We start from the raw sequence: 18,537 nt of genomic DNA, 5'->3' as shown, positions 1-18,537 counted from the left end.
AATAGTTCACACTAATTTGAGGGCTAAAAATAGTTAAAAGTGTTCTTTTTAGGTAATTTGGGGTTTGCTTGATTAAAATGTTGATCCAGGATCACATCTTACTTTGTGAAATCACCCTATAAAGATGGGGGGGGGGGGTAAGCTAGGGGACCCCTTGTGATCTGTGACATAATTCAAACACTTCCTTATAGAAATACAATGATACAATACCACTGCATATAACACTAATAACAATAAAACAGACAGACAGTTAGATAAATAAACAGACAGACAGGCAAACAGACAGACAAACAGATGGATAGATATGATATCAGACAGACAGTTAGATAAATAGATGGATACATATACAGACAGACAAACAGACAGATAGCTAGCTACTAGGTACCCAAAATTACTACTGTTAAAATTTACAATACTTACATACACTGTTAGAAAAAAAGGTACAACACTGTATCTTTTCTGTCACTGTTTTATTTAAATATATATCTTAAAAATATTAAAGGAAAAAATATACTACCTTAAGGACCTATCGTGTACCTTAAGGAAAAATCTTGTACAGTTAAATTTTAGGGGTACAAAAGCTGTCATTTGGACGGTACCCTTTGAAAAACACCATTTAGGTACATATATGTATACATTTGTTACAAATATGTATCTTTGAGGTACTAATATACTTTTTTTTAGGAACAAAGTTGTAGTTTTACAGTCCCTGTGACAGCGTTTGTACCTTTATTTCTGAGAGAGTACGATGGATCGCTTCATTGCTTTCCTATGCCTAATAATAAATGTACTTATATCAACGTTTGCGAGAACAAGCTGTACTTGCAAATTACGACCAGCAGAGGGAGCAATGACTCTCTTTCTCTGTGTGTGTGTGTGTGTGTGTGTGTGTGTGTTGTGTAGGAGGAGGGTAGAGAGGTTCACACAGTGAGGTTTGTATCTGATCAGTCCTGCATTCCTCGCGGGCAGATGGATGATCTTTCCTCACGACAGAGATCAGGACTTGATCGAGATCACTGAGCTCTGTTACCGGCAGGTAAAGCTGCATGTCTCTCTCTCTTTCACGCGCTCTCTCTCTAGTGTCTCGTCTCGTGTCTGGTTCTGTTTGATCTGCTACACATTGTTGCGTGCGGCTCTCGCTGTCCGAACGCGTTATTCATGTAAGCTACATAATTTTAATGTAACATATAGGTTATTTCTTTATTATATATATTTATTAACATAACACGGCACAGGGAGGAGATTGTGTGCTTTAAATAGAAACAAATCCACCTTTTTGTGCCGGAATACATTCATTTAAATAACGTTTAGCAAGATCATAAATAACTAAGCAAAGATGTTTAATATTTAATTCAGTTTTGTCATTTGCAGACTCTTTATATTACGAACACTGGAAAAGCCCTGTATTGTTTATAAAGTAGGATACAGCCAATATGCTTTTCATCACAATGACGTCACAAACGTCACCTATAATGACAGGAAGATTATAGGCTAAATGTGATTCAGTAAGCTCGACATTAAAGCAGCTTGTGTTGTGGTTTTATTCAGAGAAAAAAGTTGTAACGGAAATTATTTTGGCACAGGAACAATGCAAGTGCATTAAAGTAGCAAGAGGAGTGATGGGTGTAGTCAGATTGTGGTTTTAATATATTTTATGATGTGGACCCAGACTGCTTTAAAACATCTGCTTAGTTCATCAGATGTGTGTTTGTGCTTAAGATGGGTCAGAAAGCTCTTGCAGGAATGAATTCAGAAGCGCAGTTATTATCTGTATTTAGAGTTAATAACAGATTCTGCTGATGTGTGATCAGACTAAATTACATGTTGCGTGTCTTTGCTGTGTGTGTAGTGTTGCAGTGTTTGTGTGGTGTGTGGTTTTTTTCCCTTGGCTGTCCTCTGGTGTGCGTTTTTGCTTTAAAGCATTCACAAAGGAAGCCAGAACTGTGGGAGTTTTATTACTCTCTCTCTCTCTCTCTCTCTCTCTCTGTCTCTCTATCTGTGTATGTTTGTTTCCTCTTAGAACTCAAGTAAAAAAGTAAAATGACGTTTGTTACGTGAGCTCTTTGTGTGCAATATTATGTCATCATATTATTATATAAGTTCCTTTGTTGCTCTTTGATGCCTAGGTGACAGTAAGGGGGCTGTGCATGGATGGCTGATGGACAGGTGTGTCGGCCAATCACAGGACAATGCTGGCACGGACTCGTTTCATCATGGTGGTGGTTGTGGGAGCGCTGCTGGCCGTGCTGAGTTTCAGCCTGCAGTATTGTAAGTGTTGATGTATGTGTGAACCACAACGCAGCCGTGTTTCCTCTGTATGAATATGAAATGATGGGGGTTCCCGTGGACTGCTTTGTTTGTGTTTTGAGTATTCAGCGGGTCAAGAGGGAATACGACCTCGCTGGATTGTATTTACTTACTTTGTGTGTCTGTGTGTTGTAGTTCCAGTGGGAATAAGGTCTTAATTACCCAGCATTCACTACTCAAACAAAGGCATTTCCCTTGCAGACCTGCTATATATATAACGTACTGTCTCAGCAGAATACAGTTTTAAGGTCTCTGCCCCGACATACATATTACTGTGATTACTACTTTAAAGGTGGAGTACACTTTCATTAAAAAATCCCCAAAAATTGACCATTTTAAACAATAAGATGACACAAAGACATTAATTAGTATCATTCCACATTAAACAATATTTGAATGTTCCTCTTTCTCCACACTTGTAAACACTGTAGCGGTAGTTTCGTATAAGGCATGTGTGACTTTTTGAAGTGATTAAGAAATAGATAAGGTCACGCTGGCGCATCACACAGCTAGTGCAAGATAAGAAGTTGTGGTTAAAAAGTACTTTTTTTAGAGTAAAATGACAAAAAGAAAGACATAAACATCTTGGATGACATGGGGGTGAGTAAATTATTAGAAATATTTTTTATTCAAGTGGAATACTCTTTAAAGGTACATTTATGCATTTAGCAGAATTGAGTGGTGCCACGGGAAACGCGCAACTTGAAAAATCGGAACTTCGGCGGATTTCCACGCTGCGTTAACCGATCAGGACCTTGCTGTAGTAGTGACGTGATTACAGGAAGCGAGTGGAGTGGCGTAGTCTCAGAAGCCCCTCCCATGACGTGGATTTCCACGTGAATGTCTCGAATGGCTAGAATTTCACATGCGGCTTTCACGCGCAAATGACGCGAGCAAACTCAAATGTTTAAGCTTCCAACCACGCGCGAATAGCGAGTCTTTGCCGCCTCTACCGCGGCTGGTGTGAATGTACCATTAAGTGTGAGTGATTTCAATGTTAAGTCAATGTGAAGACACGTTGACGCTCATCTACAGGTCTCACGGTGCGAAAGAGGTGTTTAGCGTGGCACGGTAGACACGATTCAGCTTCATTCGCGTGTCTAGTTTGCGTGAATTGAGCATTGCCGCGGGAAACGCAAGAGTTAAAAAATTTGATCTTTGGCGGGAAAATGTGTCGCGTTAACCAATCAGGAGCTTGCCTTGCTGTAGTAGTGACATGATTACAGAAATCGAGAATTTCACGCAAGGCTTAAACGTGCGAATGAAGCGAGTGAACTCAAATGTTCAAGCGTCCAACTATGCGCGAATAACGTGTTTTTGCCGCCTTTACCGTGGCTGGTGGGAATGCACCATTAAGCGTGAGTGATTTCAATGTTAAGTCAATGTGAAGACACGTTGACGCTCATCTACAGGTCTCACGGTGTGAAAGAGGCGTTTAGTGCGGCATGGTAGATGCGATTCAGCTTCATTCGCGTGTCTAATTTCCACGAATTGAGCGTTGCCGCGGGAAACACAAGAGTTAAAAAATTTGATCTTTGGCGGAAAAACGTGTCGCGTTAACCAATCAGAAGCTTGCCTTGCTGTAGTACTGACATGATTACAGAAATCGAGAATTTCACGCACGGCTTAAACGCGCAAATGAAGCGAGTAAACTCAAAATGTTCAAGCGGCAAACTAGACACGGTAGACGTGAATTTGACGCCTCAAACGCGGCTGGTGTGAACCCACAGTTACAGTGCATTCAAGCTGTACATTTTATCACAATGTGTGCTCCTTGGGAATCGAACCCATGACCTTTGCACTGCTAATGCAATGCTCTTTTAGCTACACATAAGGGAACGTGACCTTGCATTACTATGATTAGAGTTTTTGTGTTATTAAACATTTTATTAAAACTATATTATAGTTTTTTCTTGTTTGGGACCCCCTCGAAAATGAGATGTCGCATCTCAAGGAGCTATCCTTCTAATAAATAAATAGGAAAAAAAAATACAAGTGTAGCCATCTCATTGGTTCCAGTGGTTTCTGATAGTTTCTAGGGTGAAATTATGTAATCCACGACTCAGAAATATGTCATATTTAGGTGAAAATTGTAGACCCTTTAAATGAAAACACTCACATTGGTTTGTGAACTCAGCAGATGGGTGTTGAGGGCTTATAGCCAAAACAAGGCCGATACTTGACCGTCGGTCAGCTCAGAGAAATTGCGAAATTTAAAAAAAAAAGTAATTTAAGTTTCTTAAAAATGTATGTTTGGAGATAAATTACAATACAAAGCATTAGTAAAAATGTAAAAAAGCTTTTTATTTGTTTATTTTTTGAACGGGTTTAACAGATTGGCTTCTGAGACAGATTATTTTCAGATTAAAGACTCTGATCCACAAGGAAAATCCTCTTGAGTTGAGAATTGGACTCATCTGCATTCGATACAAATATCCTCATGAATATCAGCGGATTAAATAACGTTTCACAGATGGTGAGAATTTGCCAAAGCAGCTTAGATGTAACCAAACATGGTCATACTTTTAGTGTTTCTCTAAAGCCTGAGCTCTCTGTCACGCAGCCAATCACAGTTCAGTTTCAGCAACAGGACATACAGCAGAAATCAACCCAAAAATATAACCTAAATATCTTTAATATCGACTGGGTAAGATCATGTCTAAGATTAAAGCTTTATTCATAGATGGACACTTTTTTTGCAAGTATCTTTCCTGTAAGATATATTTCCTGAAAGTATTTCCTGTAAGTGTTTATAAGCCATATCTACAGTATGTGTGCTGTGTGCTGATGGATCTATAAGACTGTGTGTGTGTGTGTGTGTGTGTGTGTGTGTGTGTGTGTGTGTGTGTGTGTGTGTGTGTGTGTGTGTGTGTGTGTGTGTGTGCAAGCCTGTACATGTGTTTGTCTATTGAAAAGTTTGACCTTTAACACAACATATTTTACCATCTCACTTTTGTTCAACTCTGTTTCTTTCTCTTTCCTGTCATAAGCTTATTTCTGATTCACACCTTTTTAAAGGTACCATAAGCAAGCACACAGTTTAGTTTTATATGACAGATCATTCAAGTATGCTTAAATAAAGACAGAAAGTATTTGTGGACACTTGCCATACTTAACATGCCCAGTTTGTTTGGCTATTTAATTCAACGCCTACATATGAAGCATAAATGTGACTCTTCTGAAAGAGTGCACTAGAAACACATACTGTAGCAAGCCCCAAATCTCCAATTTTGGCATCTAAATACATTTGGGTATGCAGGTTTGATATGAAGTGTGTGTCTATTGATGATTTCTCATCATCACATTCTTATACATCATATCCTTTCTCACAACGCCTGTCGTTTCTCCTGTGTGCTATCATTACTAATTCATTCTGAGCTTTGTGGTTTTGTTGAAAGCTATCTGAATGTAGGACAGAAGCTCGTCTTAAATTAGCCGACCCTCCTGCGCTCTCTCGCTTTACTTGAGTTCACTCAACCATGACTGATTTGTTTTAAAGAACAAGACAGCAAGTCTGTAGAGGCCATACATCGAGCGAGAGAGCGAGCGAGAGAGAGGTGAAGGATGAAAGACAGAAAGGAATGCACAGGTCTAGATCTGGTGATTGTGGGTTTCTGTCAGCAGGACTGTCATTTAAGTACACTGCAAACAACACACACAGTTAGGTTACTATGATAGTTTACATTTACATGACAAAAGTGTTTTCTTTTCTTTGTGTTGTCAAAACAATGTGTTTGCAGACATGTGTAAAAATGACAAAAATGCTGTATCATGCGTGTCAGGCCAGTAGATGGCGATGGTGCTTTGTAAAGAAATACTACACGCTTGCGCACATACACATTCTGCACAGAGCGATTCATAGATATATACACTAGATGTCGCCTTGGGGTTCTAAGCATGCATCAAAACCATTGACATCTTAGAACAGGGGTCTTGACATAGAAAGTATCTAGGTAACGCTGCTATCTTCGCCTGTACTTCAAATTCATGGACGATGCCGGACTTTTGTGCGTTAGAAGTTAGAAAAAGTCGATTTTCATAATCACAATATCAAAACTTTAATTTTTTCTGGACTCAATGCTAAATACATGTCTGACTGTTGAAACGAACCAAAAGAAAACCAAGGAAGTTGCATTTATGATGATTTATTGTGATTTTATTTCCGTTACTCCTTTGCCTACAATGACGCTGATGCAGGGCTCCCCTGTTTCAAGAAGGCAGCTCTATTTGACGCATTCGGTCCAATGAACTGCCGTAGCCAAGGTGACATCTAGTGTACATATCTATGAGAGCAATTAACTCTTTCCCTGCCAGCGTTTTTAAAAAAAGTTGCCAGCCAGCGCCAGCATTTTTCATGATTTTCACAAAAGTTTAATGCCTTCCAGAAAATGTTCTTCTTTAAATATATAAACAAACAATATATCAGATGAAAGAACAGACCCTCTGCTTTCAAAAAAAAAAAAAACGTTTCATCCTACCTTCATTATTTTGAGCAAAAAGCTGAGATAATTCAATTTTTGCGAAGGACTTTTGATAGAGATCAGATGCAGAGCGATCTTTAAAACATACATGGAGTTCTCTCTCTTTCACGTGAGGCGCTACTTCCGGGTTGTATAAGTATAATGTATATATATAAATTCACACAATATTTTTTTTAACTTAAAATTATACATGCATGTGTGTGGATTTATATATAGATAATTATTATAAACGGTTCACACACATATATGAGGTAAACAAAAACTTTTATTCTGCAAACGATTAGTTGTGATTAGATGTTATACAGCCCTAGGTGGGTGTGCACACCAAAGCTTTTACGCTGGGGCTGGCATATAATTTCAATGGAAGCGCGGCACTTTTTTGCGTTATTTCTGCACTGAGCGCTGAGAGTTAAAAAATATTCAAATTTGGGTGAAAAGCTGTCCAATCAAAATGGAGGAGTTTTGTTTGGGCAAATGATGAGATTTTTTTCCTACAAGTGACCCTGGACTATATGATGGCAAAATTTTGTAAGCTTTGCTGGAGAAGCGTTAATAAACTCAATCTCTTGAGTAGCACAAACACAGTAGGCCACCATTGTTGTTGTGGTTGTCAAGTTCTCACGCACGCCTATAGACTGAACAACATGCAGTATAGATTGCAATATGCATGCGCATGATGTTGCCATTTTCACAGATTTGCATTTCGTCTTTTTCCAAACCTTTGAAACACTTTTTTAAAAGTTTGCATTTCAGGACCCTAAAGCCAGAAGGCATAAACGTTTCTTGTTTTTGGTTAAAACATTGTCATGTAAACGGCTCCTTAGTGATAACATCTAATCCTCACATAAACTTGCTGACATTTTATTTGAAGTGAACTACTTTTTATGTAAAATGCCTTCATGCATTTTTGACTATAGGATTAGCACACTAACCCGACATAAATGTGGGGAGATTTTTACAATTTTGTTTTCCTGTAGCTCTGCTGGCTTATAGCAGCTCCAAAGCTTGTGGCTTCAATTCCCAGGAATTACATTGATAAAATGTACAGCTTAAATGCAATGTAAGTTGCTTTGAATAAAAGCATCTGCTAAATGCATAAATGTAAATTTAGCCCTCATGAAACCGCTACACACACACACAGAGACGGTGTCAGCAGTAATGAGCTGTAAATACTGTTCTGCATCATTTCTGCTTATGTAATGTATCTATTAGAAAGTGCGTGTGTTTGAGATTGTGTTAACGCTGCTCACAGACTTTCAGCCATCAGTTACAAAGAGTTCTTTGTGTGGTCAGCCCCCCTTCACATAGCTGTGCTGTGATTGGCTGAGAGCTCAGTCCTAACACTCCATTGGTTGTGCATATTTTACAAGAGTGAGAGAGGCAAAGAGGGTTTTGATGCTGTGTATAGACTGAGAATGAGGTGTACACACACACACACACACACACACACACACACACACACACACACACACACACACACATGCACACACATGCACACACACACATATGCTCTGTAACACATCTCCAGAATGGCTGCTTGTTTAAATCAGCTAACTGTTTTACTTCTGTCTGGTGAGTTTAACTCTTTTATAATTACAGAGTCATTTCTAATAAAGTTCTCTTTGTATTGAACAATACTGTCAATGTTTGTATGTTAATGTCTGTTCTTGGTTCTGTTTTTTTTTCCACATAGTTAACTCGAAATAAAAATGAGAACTTGAGTTGCTACAGCGTGACTGTGTTGTAACGTTTATATTTCTGTTTAACTGTGTACATGCTTTCACATGATGCAGTTTTGTTCAGGGCTTCAACAATGAATTGATCAAATTAATAATAATCATTTATGAAAACCGTTGTCAATGACATTTTTAGTACAGAACAATTTTTTTATATTTTGGATATGCAAAGAAGTTTAACTGTTTAAAAACTGAACAAATTATGTTTTATATAAGGTTTTAAAAGATTGTTTAAGTCGTCAAAAGATGTACATTATGTTAGTAAAACTTACTATGTGGTTTTTGCACTTTATTATATTTCACACACACCCTGATTTAGGGTTTTATTCATTAAATGTAATATTTTAATTGAGAAATTCTTTAGCCTTTTTCAGATTAACTCTTTCCCCGCCATTGACGAGTTATCTTGTCAATTAGAGAAAACATTTGCATAAAACAAAGTTTTTATTTTTTATTGTTATATTTAATACCGCAATTACCACTTTAGCTTACCCAATTTATAAAAAAACTGAAGCAAAACATTTTTTATTAATTTTACACTATGTTTATTTTTGATAATTGTTCTGAATCTGATCTCTAACAAAATTATTTCAGCTTATTGCTGAAATTTTTTTTGAAGAAAAATATATTTAATAGTTTTTTAAGCAGAGAAAAAATATAGATAGGATGAAACGTTTGTTTTTTCCCGTTTTGTTTGTTTGTTTGTTTGAAAGCAGAGGGTCTGTTCTTTCATTTGATATATTTGTATGTTTATATATTTTTAAAATAAATTTTTCCTGGAATGCATCTTTGGTGGGGAACTTTTCAAAAAAAGGCTGGCGGGAATGAGTTAATAGATAAAAAATTGTCTGATCAATAGATTATCAAAATAATTGTTAGTGACAGCCCGAATCTGTTACAATTTTACTATTGATAAACATTTTTTATTTTTAAAGGCGGCGTACAGTAGAAAATTAAGTCATTTTGTGATCAAAAAACAATTATTTCGTTTTATCATACTGTTTGACCCCTAAAATGAATCGCTACAAAGCTGTGTATTTGTTTATATAACTTATATGCATCATATAACTATTAAGTTTTAAAAGCAGATGTTATGGCATTTCTGTCTCCTGTCAAGTTTGAAAATAGTTTTTTTTTTAACTTTTTTAATACGAACCCCGTTGACCTACACTGTGTGCAGAATTATTAGGCAAGTTGTATTTTTGAGGATTACTTTTGTTCTTGTACAACTACAGTGCTCTTGGCCAGTACAAAATGTTGAGAAACCCCCAAACCTAAACATTTAAGTAGTAAAAGTGAAGTTTTGCCTTTCTTAAGAGAATATTTCTATGTGCATCGTTGTTGGGCAACTATTAGTGTGCAGAATTATTATGCAACTATGTAAAACAAAGATTTTATCGTCACACTTTGTTTATTTTGACCTGTTAAAGTGAGAATAATAATGAAATTGAAAATTTCCAAAGAAACATTCCTAAAATTTTGGAAAAAAATCCTCAGTGACCAATATAGCCACCCTTCTTTTCGATAACGGTCACAAGCCTTCCATTCACGGATTCAGTCAGTTTCTTGATCTGGTCAGAATCAACATTTTGTGCAGACGCAACCACATCCCAGACACTGTTCAGAGAGGTGTACGGTTTACCTTTTTTTTTTTTTTTTTTTTTTTTTTTCATGCTTAAGCAGATACTGGCTTTAACAGTTCAAGTACCGAGAGCCTATCATGATCTGCAGCTACTCAGGACTGAATATTTAGGATAAGTGACATAATGCATCAGGGAATAACAGTTTTTATTCTAAGGAGGTGTTTATTTAGTCTCTTCTTAAAGGCCTGAACATTCTTTGAAGTGATTTCACCTACTACAGTACAGGGGAGGCAGTTCCAAGTTGTTACAGCCGAATGAAGAAAGCTCCTCCCCAGGCATTTGGTGTTGGACTTGGGGAGTTTTAGAGCGTGACTTGGTCGTGCTCTTCGAGTGGTTCGGCAGAGGAGATCAGATTTACCTTCACTGTACATGTCCTGCTTAAGAAGGGATCAAAAATTCTCAATAGGGTTTAAGTCAGGTGAAGAACGGGGCCATGTCATTAGTTTTTCATCTTTTAGGCCTTTACTGGCATGTGATGTGAGTACTTTGATGCATGTGATGGAGCGTTGTTCTGCATAAAAATCAAAGCCTTCTTAAAAGATGCAAACTTTTTCTTGTACCACTGCTTGAAGAAAGTATCTAAAAGTTGACAGTAGGTCTGAGAGTTGATTTTGAGTCCATTTTCAACCCCAAAATGTCCAACTAGCTCATCTTTAATAATACCTGCCCATACCAGTACCCCACCTCCACCTTGCTGCCGTCTGAGTCAAAGTGGATCTCTTTCCGTTAGTGATCCAACCACGGGCCAATCCATCTGGTCCGATCCGAGGTGGTCGGGTTTCAGCCTTTCTTACCTTGGCCAGGGTAGGTTGAATCTGTGGAATATGGCAGCACTGGAGGATAATGGGTTCCTGGTAGCGTCATTTGATTCTTCTCAAATCTTTGGCGGTTAATTTGTTTTTTTTCTTGTCGACATTCTAGCGACCCTATTTACTATTTGCAACGTGTGATGGTTCTGTGATCATGCCCCAAAATCTTGGGTATTTCAAGAGTGCTGCATCCCTGTGAAAGACTTTTTACAATATTTGACTTTTTGGCTAATTTTTCTTTAGGAGAACAATCTTCCTAATAATTATGCACACCTCGATATAGACGGTTTCATCGGACGCACGTGATACACGTCTGGATCCGAACCTTACTTCCGGTTTCGTTTTTTTAATGGTCTGACTAGTTGCTAAACTGATCTCTTGAACAAATGCCTCGTCGAACATAACAAATGTTTTAGTTTCCTAGGTAATCTATCTGTTGTTTTTTTGCTTGTTATATAAATAAACTACGTTTAAAGTACTTTGTTGTTATTTATTCTTAGCGGAGTTTACCGGAAGTTACGTGCGTACCGCGACAGCCGCTTGTTTATGTTGTTACTGCTGAAACGGTCTATACACTACTGAAAATATAGTTAAAGCGTAACTAAACCCCTGGTCAGAGCCTCACTCCACCCACTGGCAATATTTGAAAAATGCAAGAAAAGTGGGCAGATCCCAACAGAGATAGAGGGGACAAACTAAGCTCGTACCAAGTGCGTGGTAAAATCGTAACAAGGGCATGGTAAGCTTGAACCTGCTTACGTCACGAGTCAGTTTTTGGACCCAACATCCAATAGGAAAATTCAACTGCAGTAGCCACCGTTCAACCTGAAGAGAGCACCACTCAGACGTTTTTACACCATATATTGCAGTATTGAAACACTTTATATCCAAATGTCAAAAAACTTACTAAAATCAATGAACAGCACTAATAAACCATCATTCTTACAGATCAGTAACTAAAAAAAGTTGGATTAGGGTTTAGTTACTCTTTAAAGGAATATTTCATTTTCTTAAGAGAAGGTCCAGATGGTTTGCTCACCATCATGTCGTCCAGGGTGTTGGTGTCTTTCTTTGTTCAGTCGAGAGGAAATTGTGTTTTTTGAGGAGAGCATTGCAGGATTTTTCTCGTTTTGATGGACTTTGATGGACACCAACAATTAATACTTAACTCAACACGTAACAGTTTTTTTCAACGGAGTTTCAAAGGACTATAAACGATCCCAAACAAGGCATAAGCATCTTATCTAGCAAAACGACTGTCATTTTTGACAAGAAAAACAACAAATACACACTCCCAAAGCACAACCTCTCGTCCAGGTCCGGTCCAGCGCGACCTAACGTAAATGCGTAGTGACGTAGGGAGGTCACGTGTTACAAATATAAAACGCACATTTGCGGACCATTTTAAACAATTAACTGCCACAAAGACATTAATTAGTATCAGTTGACATACAACAACGTAGGAACGGTCCTCTTTCAACACACTTGTAAACACTGGGGCGGAGTTTCCCGTTCGTCTTCTGTGACCTCTTGACGTCATGACGTATTGCGTGGGGTCAGCTGGCGCATCACGACCAGATCTCGACGAGAAGTTGTGCTTTAAAAGTGTATATTTGTTATTTTTCTTGTCAAAAATGACAATCGTTTTGCTAGATAAGACCCTTATGCCTCGTTTGGGATTGTTTATAGTCCTTTGAAACTCAGTTGAAAAAAACTGTTACGTGTTGAGTTAAGTGTTAATTGTTGGTGTCTATTAAAGTCCATTAAAATGAGAAAAATCCTGCAATGCTCCCCCCAAAAAACATAATTTCTTCTCGACTGAACGGAGAGGGACATCAACATTTTGGGTGGCATGGTGGCGGGTGGATTATCTGGATTTTTCTTTTAAGAAAATTGAATATTATATTGCATTTCTGTCAAGATATACACATAATTTACACAATGCACCTTTAATTGTAATTATTTTTTCACAAACCCCCTTCAATTCCGCTAGAAACCACAAGAGGTTCGCCAACCCCAGTTTGGGAAACCTTGTTTTAAGGGAATATGGCGTCCAAATTTCTGATATCTGTCTCTCATTGGTTATTCACCTTATTCTCACTATAGCGGTGACTCCCTGTGCTCACATCACTATGGTGATTCCTAAAATGTAACATATGGCAGCACTGTGAGACCTCAGTGTATACTCAGTGAGCTCATGTCTGAGTAAGCTGGAAAACACTTGTGTGTGTGTGTGTGTCTGTGTTGAGTTGTGCTTGGCCCTCAAAGCCGTCTTTCTGTATCTGCACAGTGCACCTGATTCCAACCAATCCGGTGGCAGACCAGAGGTCACAAGGTAAAAGCAGGAAGCGAGTGAATCCGGTTCTCCATACGGAGCCGCCCAGCCCGGACCCAATCCGAGACACCCACCAGTACTGCAATTACCCCAATCTCACTGAACACGGCTGGGAGGGTGAGAAACAAACCACATCTCTATTATACCCGTCTGAAGATTCTCAAAGACTCATAGTAATGTATTTATGTGTGTAGGTCACAGTCCAGCCGACTACAAACTGCTGTCGGTCCAGGTGATGATTCGCCATGGTGACCGTTATCCTCTGTACTCCATTCCCAAAACTAAGAGACCTGCTATAGACTGCACACTGACAGACAAGAGGTACAAACTTAATAGTACAGCACATCTGTTCACCCATCTATCTCTAAAAGGACTGTAATCTGGTTTGGCACGGGCTTTAACTTTTTGTTTTTCTTTCTGAGCTTAGAGGAGATATCTGTCAGCGTTTGGTTTAATGTTTGTCAGAAGACATGCAGTTGAAATCAATATCAGATTAAATTTTCATTACTCTGCTCGTCTTTTATCCTCCCTGAGCCGCGTCCTTGTAATGTTACCAGAAAAACACAATTGCCGTGTTTCCATGGTTTCATTGTTGTATTCCAGTTTATGGCATGACAAATGCTGCGATCCATAAATTCCAGAATATCCAGAGAATTATTACGGTCAACAAATCATCATATTCTCATGGTGCCTTAGATTTATAATAATCCTCATCTATAAACCTCTCTCTTTCTCTTTATTACTCACTGGTTTTCACACAAAAAGACACACACTGAAGCAAACATGCATATTTTACTTTGTAAATCAGGACCAGACTAGATTCCAGTATGTGCTTTACTTTTGTGAATGAAACCAACCCAAGCATTCATAATAATTCTAACTTAAGGGATAGTTCACCCAAAAATGAAAAATCGGTCATCATTTTCTCACCCTGATGTTGTTGCAAACCTGTATGCATTTCTTAGTTCTGATGAACACAAAGGAGGATGTTTTGGGGAAGGTTTGTTGCCGGGCCGTTCGTGGACCCCATTCACTTCCATAGTAGGAAAAAGAATACTATGGAGGTGAATGGGGCCCACAAAATGGTTTGATTACAAACATTTCTCAAAACATCTTCCTTTGTGTTCATTAAAACAATGAAATATATACAGGTTTGTAATGACATGAGAGTGAGTACATGACAGAATTTTCATTTTTAGTTGAACTATCCCTTTTAACAAAAGAAGATCAATTGCAATGATTTATCAATGACCTAAACTCAATGCAAACCTAAATTATATAAGCAAAATGTTAACCAATTTACTTAACATTTGTGTCCAAGTATCCAATCTCTTCCATTGACTTGAAAAATATAAGTAGGCCTAAATGCTTATTACTAATCTAATGTAAATCATAACCATGCTTTTAAAAGATGACCTTGATGTTAGATGAAGAATAAAGTGAAGCAGTGGTTCTCAAACTGGGGGCCGTGTGATGGTGCCAGGAGGAACAAAGTTTGACATTTTACAAAATACATAAATTTTTCATAAAATCTGTGTGATTAAACTTCAGAAAAATAAGGCTAGTATCCTATAGCACTACGCTGTATCATTTATCATTTTTTGGGGGGACACTCAAAAAAGTTTGAGAAACATTGAATTAAAGCCTTTGTCAGAAATCACTCCTGTATATAAACTTGTAGCATTCAAATGTTTTATCCCAAATTTACTGAAATTATAAGTGTTTCCACACCGCCCCCGTGTGGCCGATTCGTGTAATGTCTTTTACAGGCATCTTGCTGACACTGTGGCATATCTGTAAACATTGGGAATTGAAATAAGGGAAATTTCCCAACCCCAATATAACCCCCCCATTCTGCGGCCCACTTGGACAAGTATAATCTATTTTAGGACCCACCAAAATATTTTTTATAAAAATATGCAGAAAAAATAAATTTGTTCTTTTACAAGAGAGAAGTTTATCTTTTCAATGTATGAATTACATGTAATGCTGGGTACACACCAAAAGATAATCGGGTTGATTTTGGGCTGATTTCCCCCCTTCCGACAATCCTAGCTATATGTCCCAAATTATCTTGATGGTTTTACAGATTATCTTATCAGATTTTCACTTGGTGTGAGGTGTGATAAAAGTGTCCGAACCTGATCGGAAGAACGTCAGAGCCACCCCGAACGCGAATCGTAAATATCAAACATGTTTAATATATACGACCAGAACTCCTGATGTGTGAGGGGAATTTATTTCCTCATATGAATTAGACCTGAAACTGTTTGGAGAATATCAGAATCTATGCACTTTATTCCTACTTACACGTCCGTGGGATCTGTGCCACTTGATTGAAAAATTGGATGGAATTGAGTCGTTTCAATCAGGCTGTGTAAATACAGCCCTAGATGCTGTTTTAATCATAGATATGTATATAAAGGCTAGATGGCTCAAGGCGGAGTCCCTAACGGCATCACCTGGCGGCCATCTTACGACAGAGCGCTCGCTCACTCGTAGCATTGAGTTTAATGGTGCAGGTACTTTTAAATGACCATAACTTGCTCAATTTTCTACCGATTTTCAAACGGTTTGGGTTTTTACAAACGTTATTAACGTGGCTATAATTCTGGATGCTTTGACATGTTTCATGAATTTATTTTTTATTTTTAGTATAGGTATGCAGTGTCATAGGTACATCTTTGACGTTTATAACAAACCAAACCGTTTGAAAATCGGTAAAAAATTAAGCAAGTTATGGTCATTTAAAAGTACCTGCATCATTAAAACTCAATGCTACGAGTGAGCGAGCGCCCTGTCGTAAGATGGCCGCCAAAATGCGGACGTTGCACTCAATTGGCCAGCAGCGCGGACGAGCCATCTAGCCTTTATATACATATCTATGGTTTTAATTGCCAGAGTTTCATGAAAGTGCCCAAAATTGATTCATTAATGCATTATTTTGTGTCTCTTTTTATGGTTGTGATTTTGCAGAAAGCCCTCTCACCCCCTCTTGGCCTCCTTCATAAATCACATGGCTCTGGGAGGGCGTGGTCACTGGGATGCATCTTTGGGATCTCTGCCTCGATTACCCAATCACAGCAGCTGTGAGACGGGAGAGCTTACGCAGACAGGTGCGACATTTTCTGTGCATTGCCTCTTATTGGATGCGTATTATGTATCTAAATATATTTAATGTGTCTCTTTCAGGTGTCGTACAGCACTTAAAAAATGGTGATCACCTTCGTCAGGCCTACATCAAGCGTCATAACCTGCTCACAGATGATTGGTCGCCAAGGCAGTTGTGGGTGGAGACCACAGGTAAAAGCCGCACCCTGCAGAGTGGATTAGCTTTCCTGTTCGGCTTCCTGCCAAATTTTGATTGGTCGCGGCTGACGGTACGGCAGCAGTGGAGTACGCTGTTCTGCGGTTCATCGTGCGAGTGTCCTGCGCGAAACCGTTACCTCGACCAGGACCAACGCAGACAATATCGCCATAGGACGGCAAACACCGAACTGGAGCACACGTATGTCGCCATGGCGAAGGCTTTGGGTGTGGCGACGAAAACTCTCAGGGCAGCCAATCCGGTGGATGCGCTGTTATGTCATTTTTGTCACAGTCTTGCCTTCCCCTGCTCAAGCACACGGACTTTATCAGACACTCCCGCGGAGGAGGCGTGTCTTACGCTACAGCACTTTGCCGTGATTCGTCGGCAACAGAAGGATGATGAACTGGACCGAAGAGAGGCGGGGATATACCGTCGCTACGCTGTGCTCGCAGCGCATCCGTACCTCAACCGCACCGCGACACGACTGGAACGGATCGCAAAAAGCAGACAGACACGCAGAGGAAAAGAAGAGGCGGTCTTTGCTTTAGCATCCGCCCATGATGTAACTATGGCGCCGCTGCTAAGCGCCCTGGGTCTGGAAGGGGCGGGGTTTCCTAGGTTTGCCGCCCGGCTGGTGTTTGAGCTGTGGAACGGCCCAGAAGTGAAAGAAAATAGCAGAAAAAAAGGAAAAGGGTTGGACAATGTGTTTATTCGTGTTCTTTATAATGGCGAAGACTTGACCTTTGACACAGCCTTCTGCCGTGACCACAGACGTGACTCCGCACAGCCCCTGTGTCCTTTGGGTAATTTCCTGTCTTTTGTTAAGAGGGATATGTTTAATATTATCAATGCTACAAGTTACCAGCAGGCCTGCCATCAAAATGTACTGTAGTACGAATGTGATTAGTGAAGGATGTAAAGCACAAAGCGCGCCCAGACAGCAGACAACTCTGGGCCGGATCCGGCCGGGAGTCATCTGCTGTCTGGGTGAATAAGTAATTGTTAAAGAGAGAATCAAGGGAGAAAAATGAAAGATTTCCCTTAAACATTTAAATTTTGTCAATTACGCACCCTAACAGGTTGTGTACATCTTTCATGAAAAATCAGACATGGTGCTGCTGTCGGACTTCAAACATACTGGCAATTAAAGTATCGGAAAGGTTTTTTCACACTGACATGCTGAACGACAAACAAACACCAATATTCAAAGTTAGCTGCTGGATTTAAAGCGACATTCCACTTTAAAAAAAATATATATACTCATTTTCCAGCTCCCCTAGAGTTGAGCGTTGGATTTTTGCAGTTTTGGAGTCCATTCGGCTGATCTCCGGCTCTGGAGCTGGCACTTTTAGCATAGCTTAGCATAATCCATGGAATCTGATTGGACCATTGGCATTGCGCTAAAACATAAGCAAAGAGTTTTGATATTTTCTATAGTTACATCATGTACTAAGACGACGGAAATTTAAAAGTTGTTATTTTCTAGGCCAATATGGCTAGGACTATATTCTCATTCTGGCGTGATAATCAGTGACTTTGCTGCTGTAACATGGCTGCAGCAGGCGTAGTGATATTACGCAGCGCCTCAAAATAGTCCCCTGCTATTGAAAGTTACTAAGGGGACTGCTGCGTAATATCATTGCGTCTTTTGTAGCCGTGTTGCATCAGCAAAGTCCTTGATTATTACGCCAGAATGAGAGTAAATAGGAAAAATATCGAAACTTTTTGGTTGTTTTTTTGCGCGATGCTGGTGGTCTAGTCAGATTCAATGGATTATGCTATGCTGGAAGTGCTGGCTCCAGACCTGGAGATCGGCTGAATGGATTCCAAAACGGTGGGAATCAAATGTTTGGCTTTGGGAGAGCTGGAAAATGAGTATATTTAAAAAAAAGTGGAGTGTCCCTTTAAAATGAACG

General features: G+C 39.1%; 1 protein-coding gene across 2 annotated transcripts; it reads left to right on the top strand.

Moving 5' to 3' along the window:
- Nucleotides 1-879: 879 nt before the first annotated feature.
- Nucleotides 880-17,882, top strand: pxylp1 (2-phosphoxylose phosphatase 1). 2 transcript variants are annotated; one of them, XM_055197414.2, is made up of 6 exons: nucleotides 880-1,036; nucleotides 2,127-2,268; nucleotides 13,267-13,428; nucleotides 13,506-13,632; nucleotides 16,288-16,427; nucleotides 16,504-17,882. In XM_055197414.2, the coding sequence occupies exons 2-6, from the start codon at nucleotides 2,190-2,192 to the stop codon at nucleotides 17,511-17,513; spliced, it is 1,518 nt and encodes a 505-aa protein (XP_055053389.2). In that variant the 5' UTR covers nucleotides 880-1,036; nucleotides 2,127-2,189; the 3' UTR covers nucleotides 17,514-17,882. The 2 variants fall into 2 exon arrangements, with proteins under 2 accessions (XP_055053389.2, XP_055053390.2); XM_055197415.2 differs by lacking the exons at nucleotides 880-1,036; nucleotides 2,127-2,268 and adding an exon at nucleotides 8,225-8,360.
- Nucleotides 17,883-18,537: the final 655 nt, after the last annotated feature.

This window comes from Misgurnus anguillicaudatus, chromosome 24 (genome assembly GCF_027580225.2).
Source record: "Misgurnus anguillicaudatus chromosome 24, ASM2758022v2, whole genome shotgun sequence".
Classification (NCBI taxonomy): domain Eukaryota; kingdom Metazoa; phylum Chordata; class Actinopteri; order Cypriniformes; family Cobitidae; genus Misgurnus; species Misgurnus anguillicaudatus.
This window is presented reverse-complemented; position numbering and strand designations above follow the sequence as displayed.

What these genes read in the sequence shown, in the direction of transcription:
- pxylp1 (XM_055197414.2), top strand. Translation starts at nt 2,190, where the DNA reads ATGCTGGCACGGACTCGTTTCATCATGGTGGTGGTTGTGGGAGCGCTG. An exon ending in CACTGAACACGGCTGGGAGG is followed by an intron (nt 13,429 to 13,505) that starts GTGAGAAACAAA and finishes TTATGTGTGTAG; the next exon opens with GTCACAGTCCAGCCGACTAC. An exon ending in TGCACACTGACAGACAAGAG is followed by an intron (nt 13,633 to 16,287) that starts GTACAAACTTAA and finishes GTGATTTTGCAG; the next exon opens with AAAGCCCTCTCACCCCCTCT.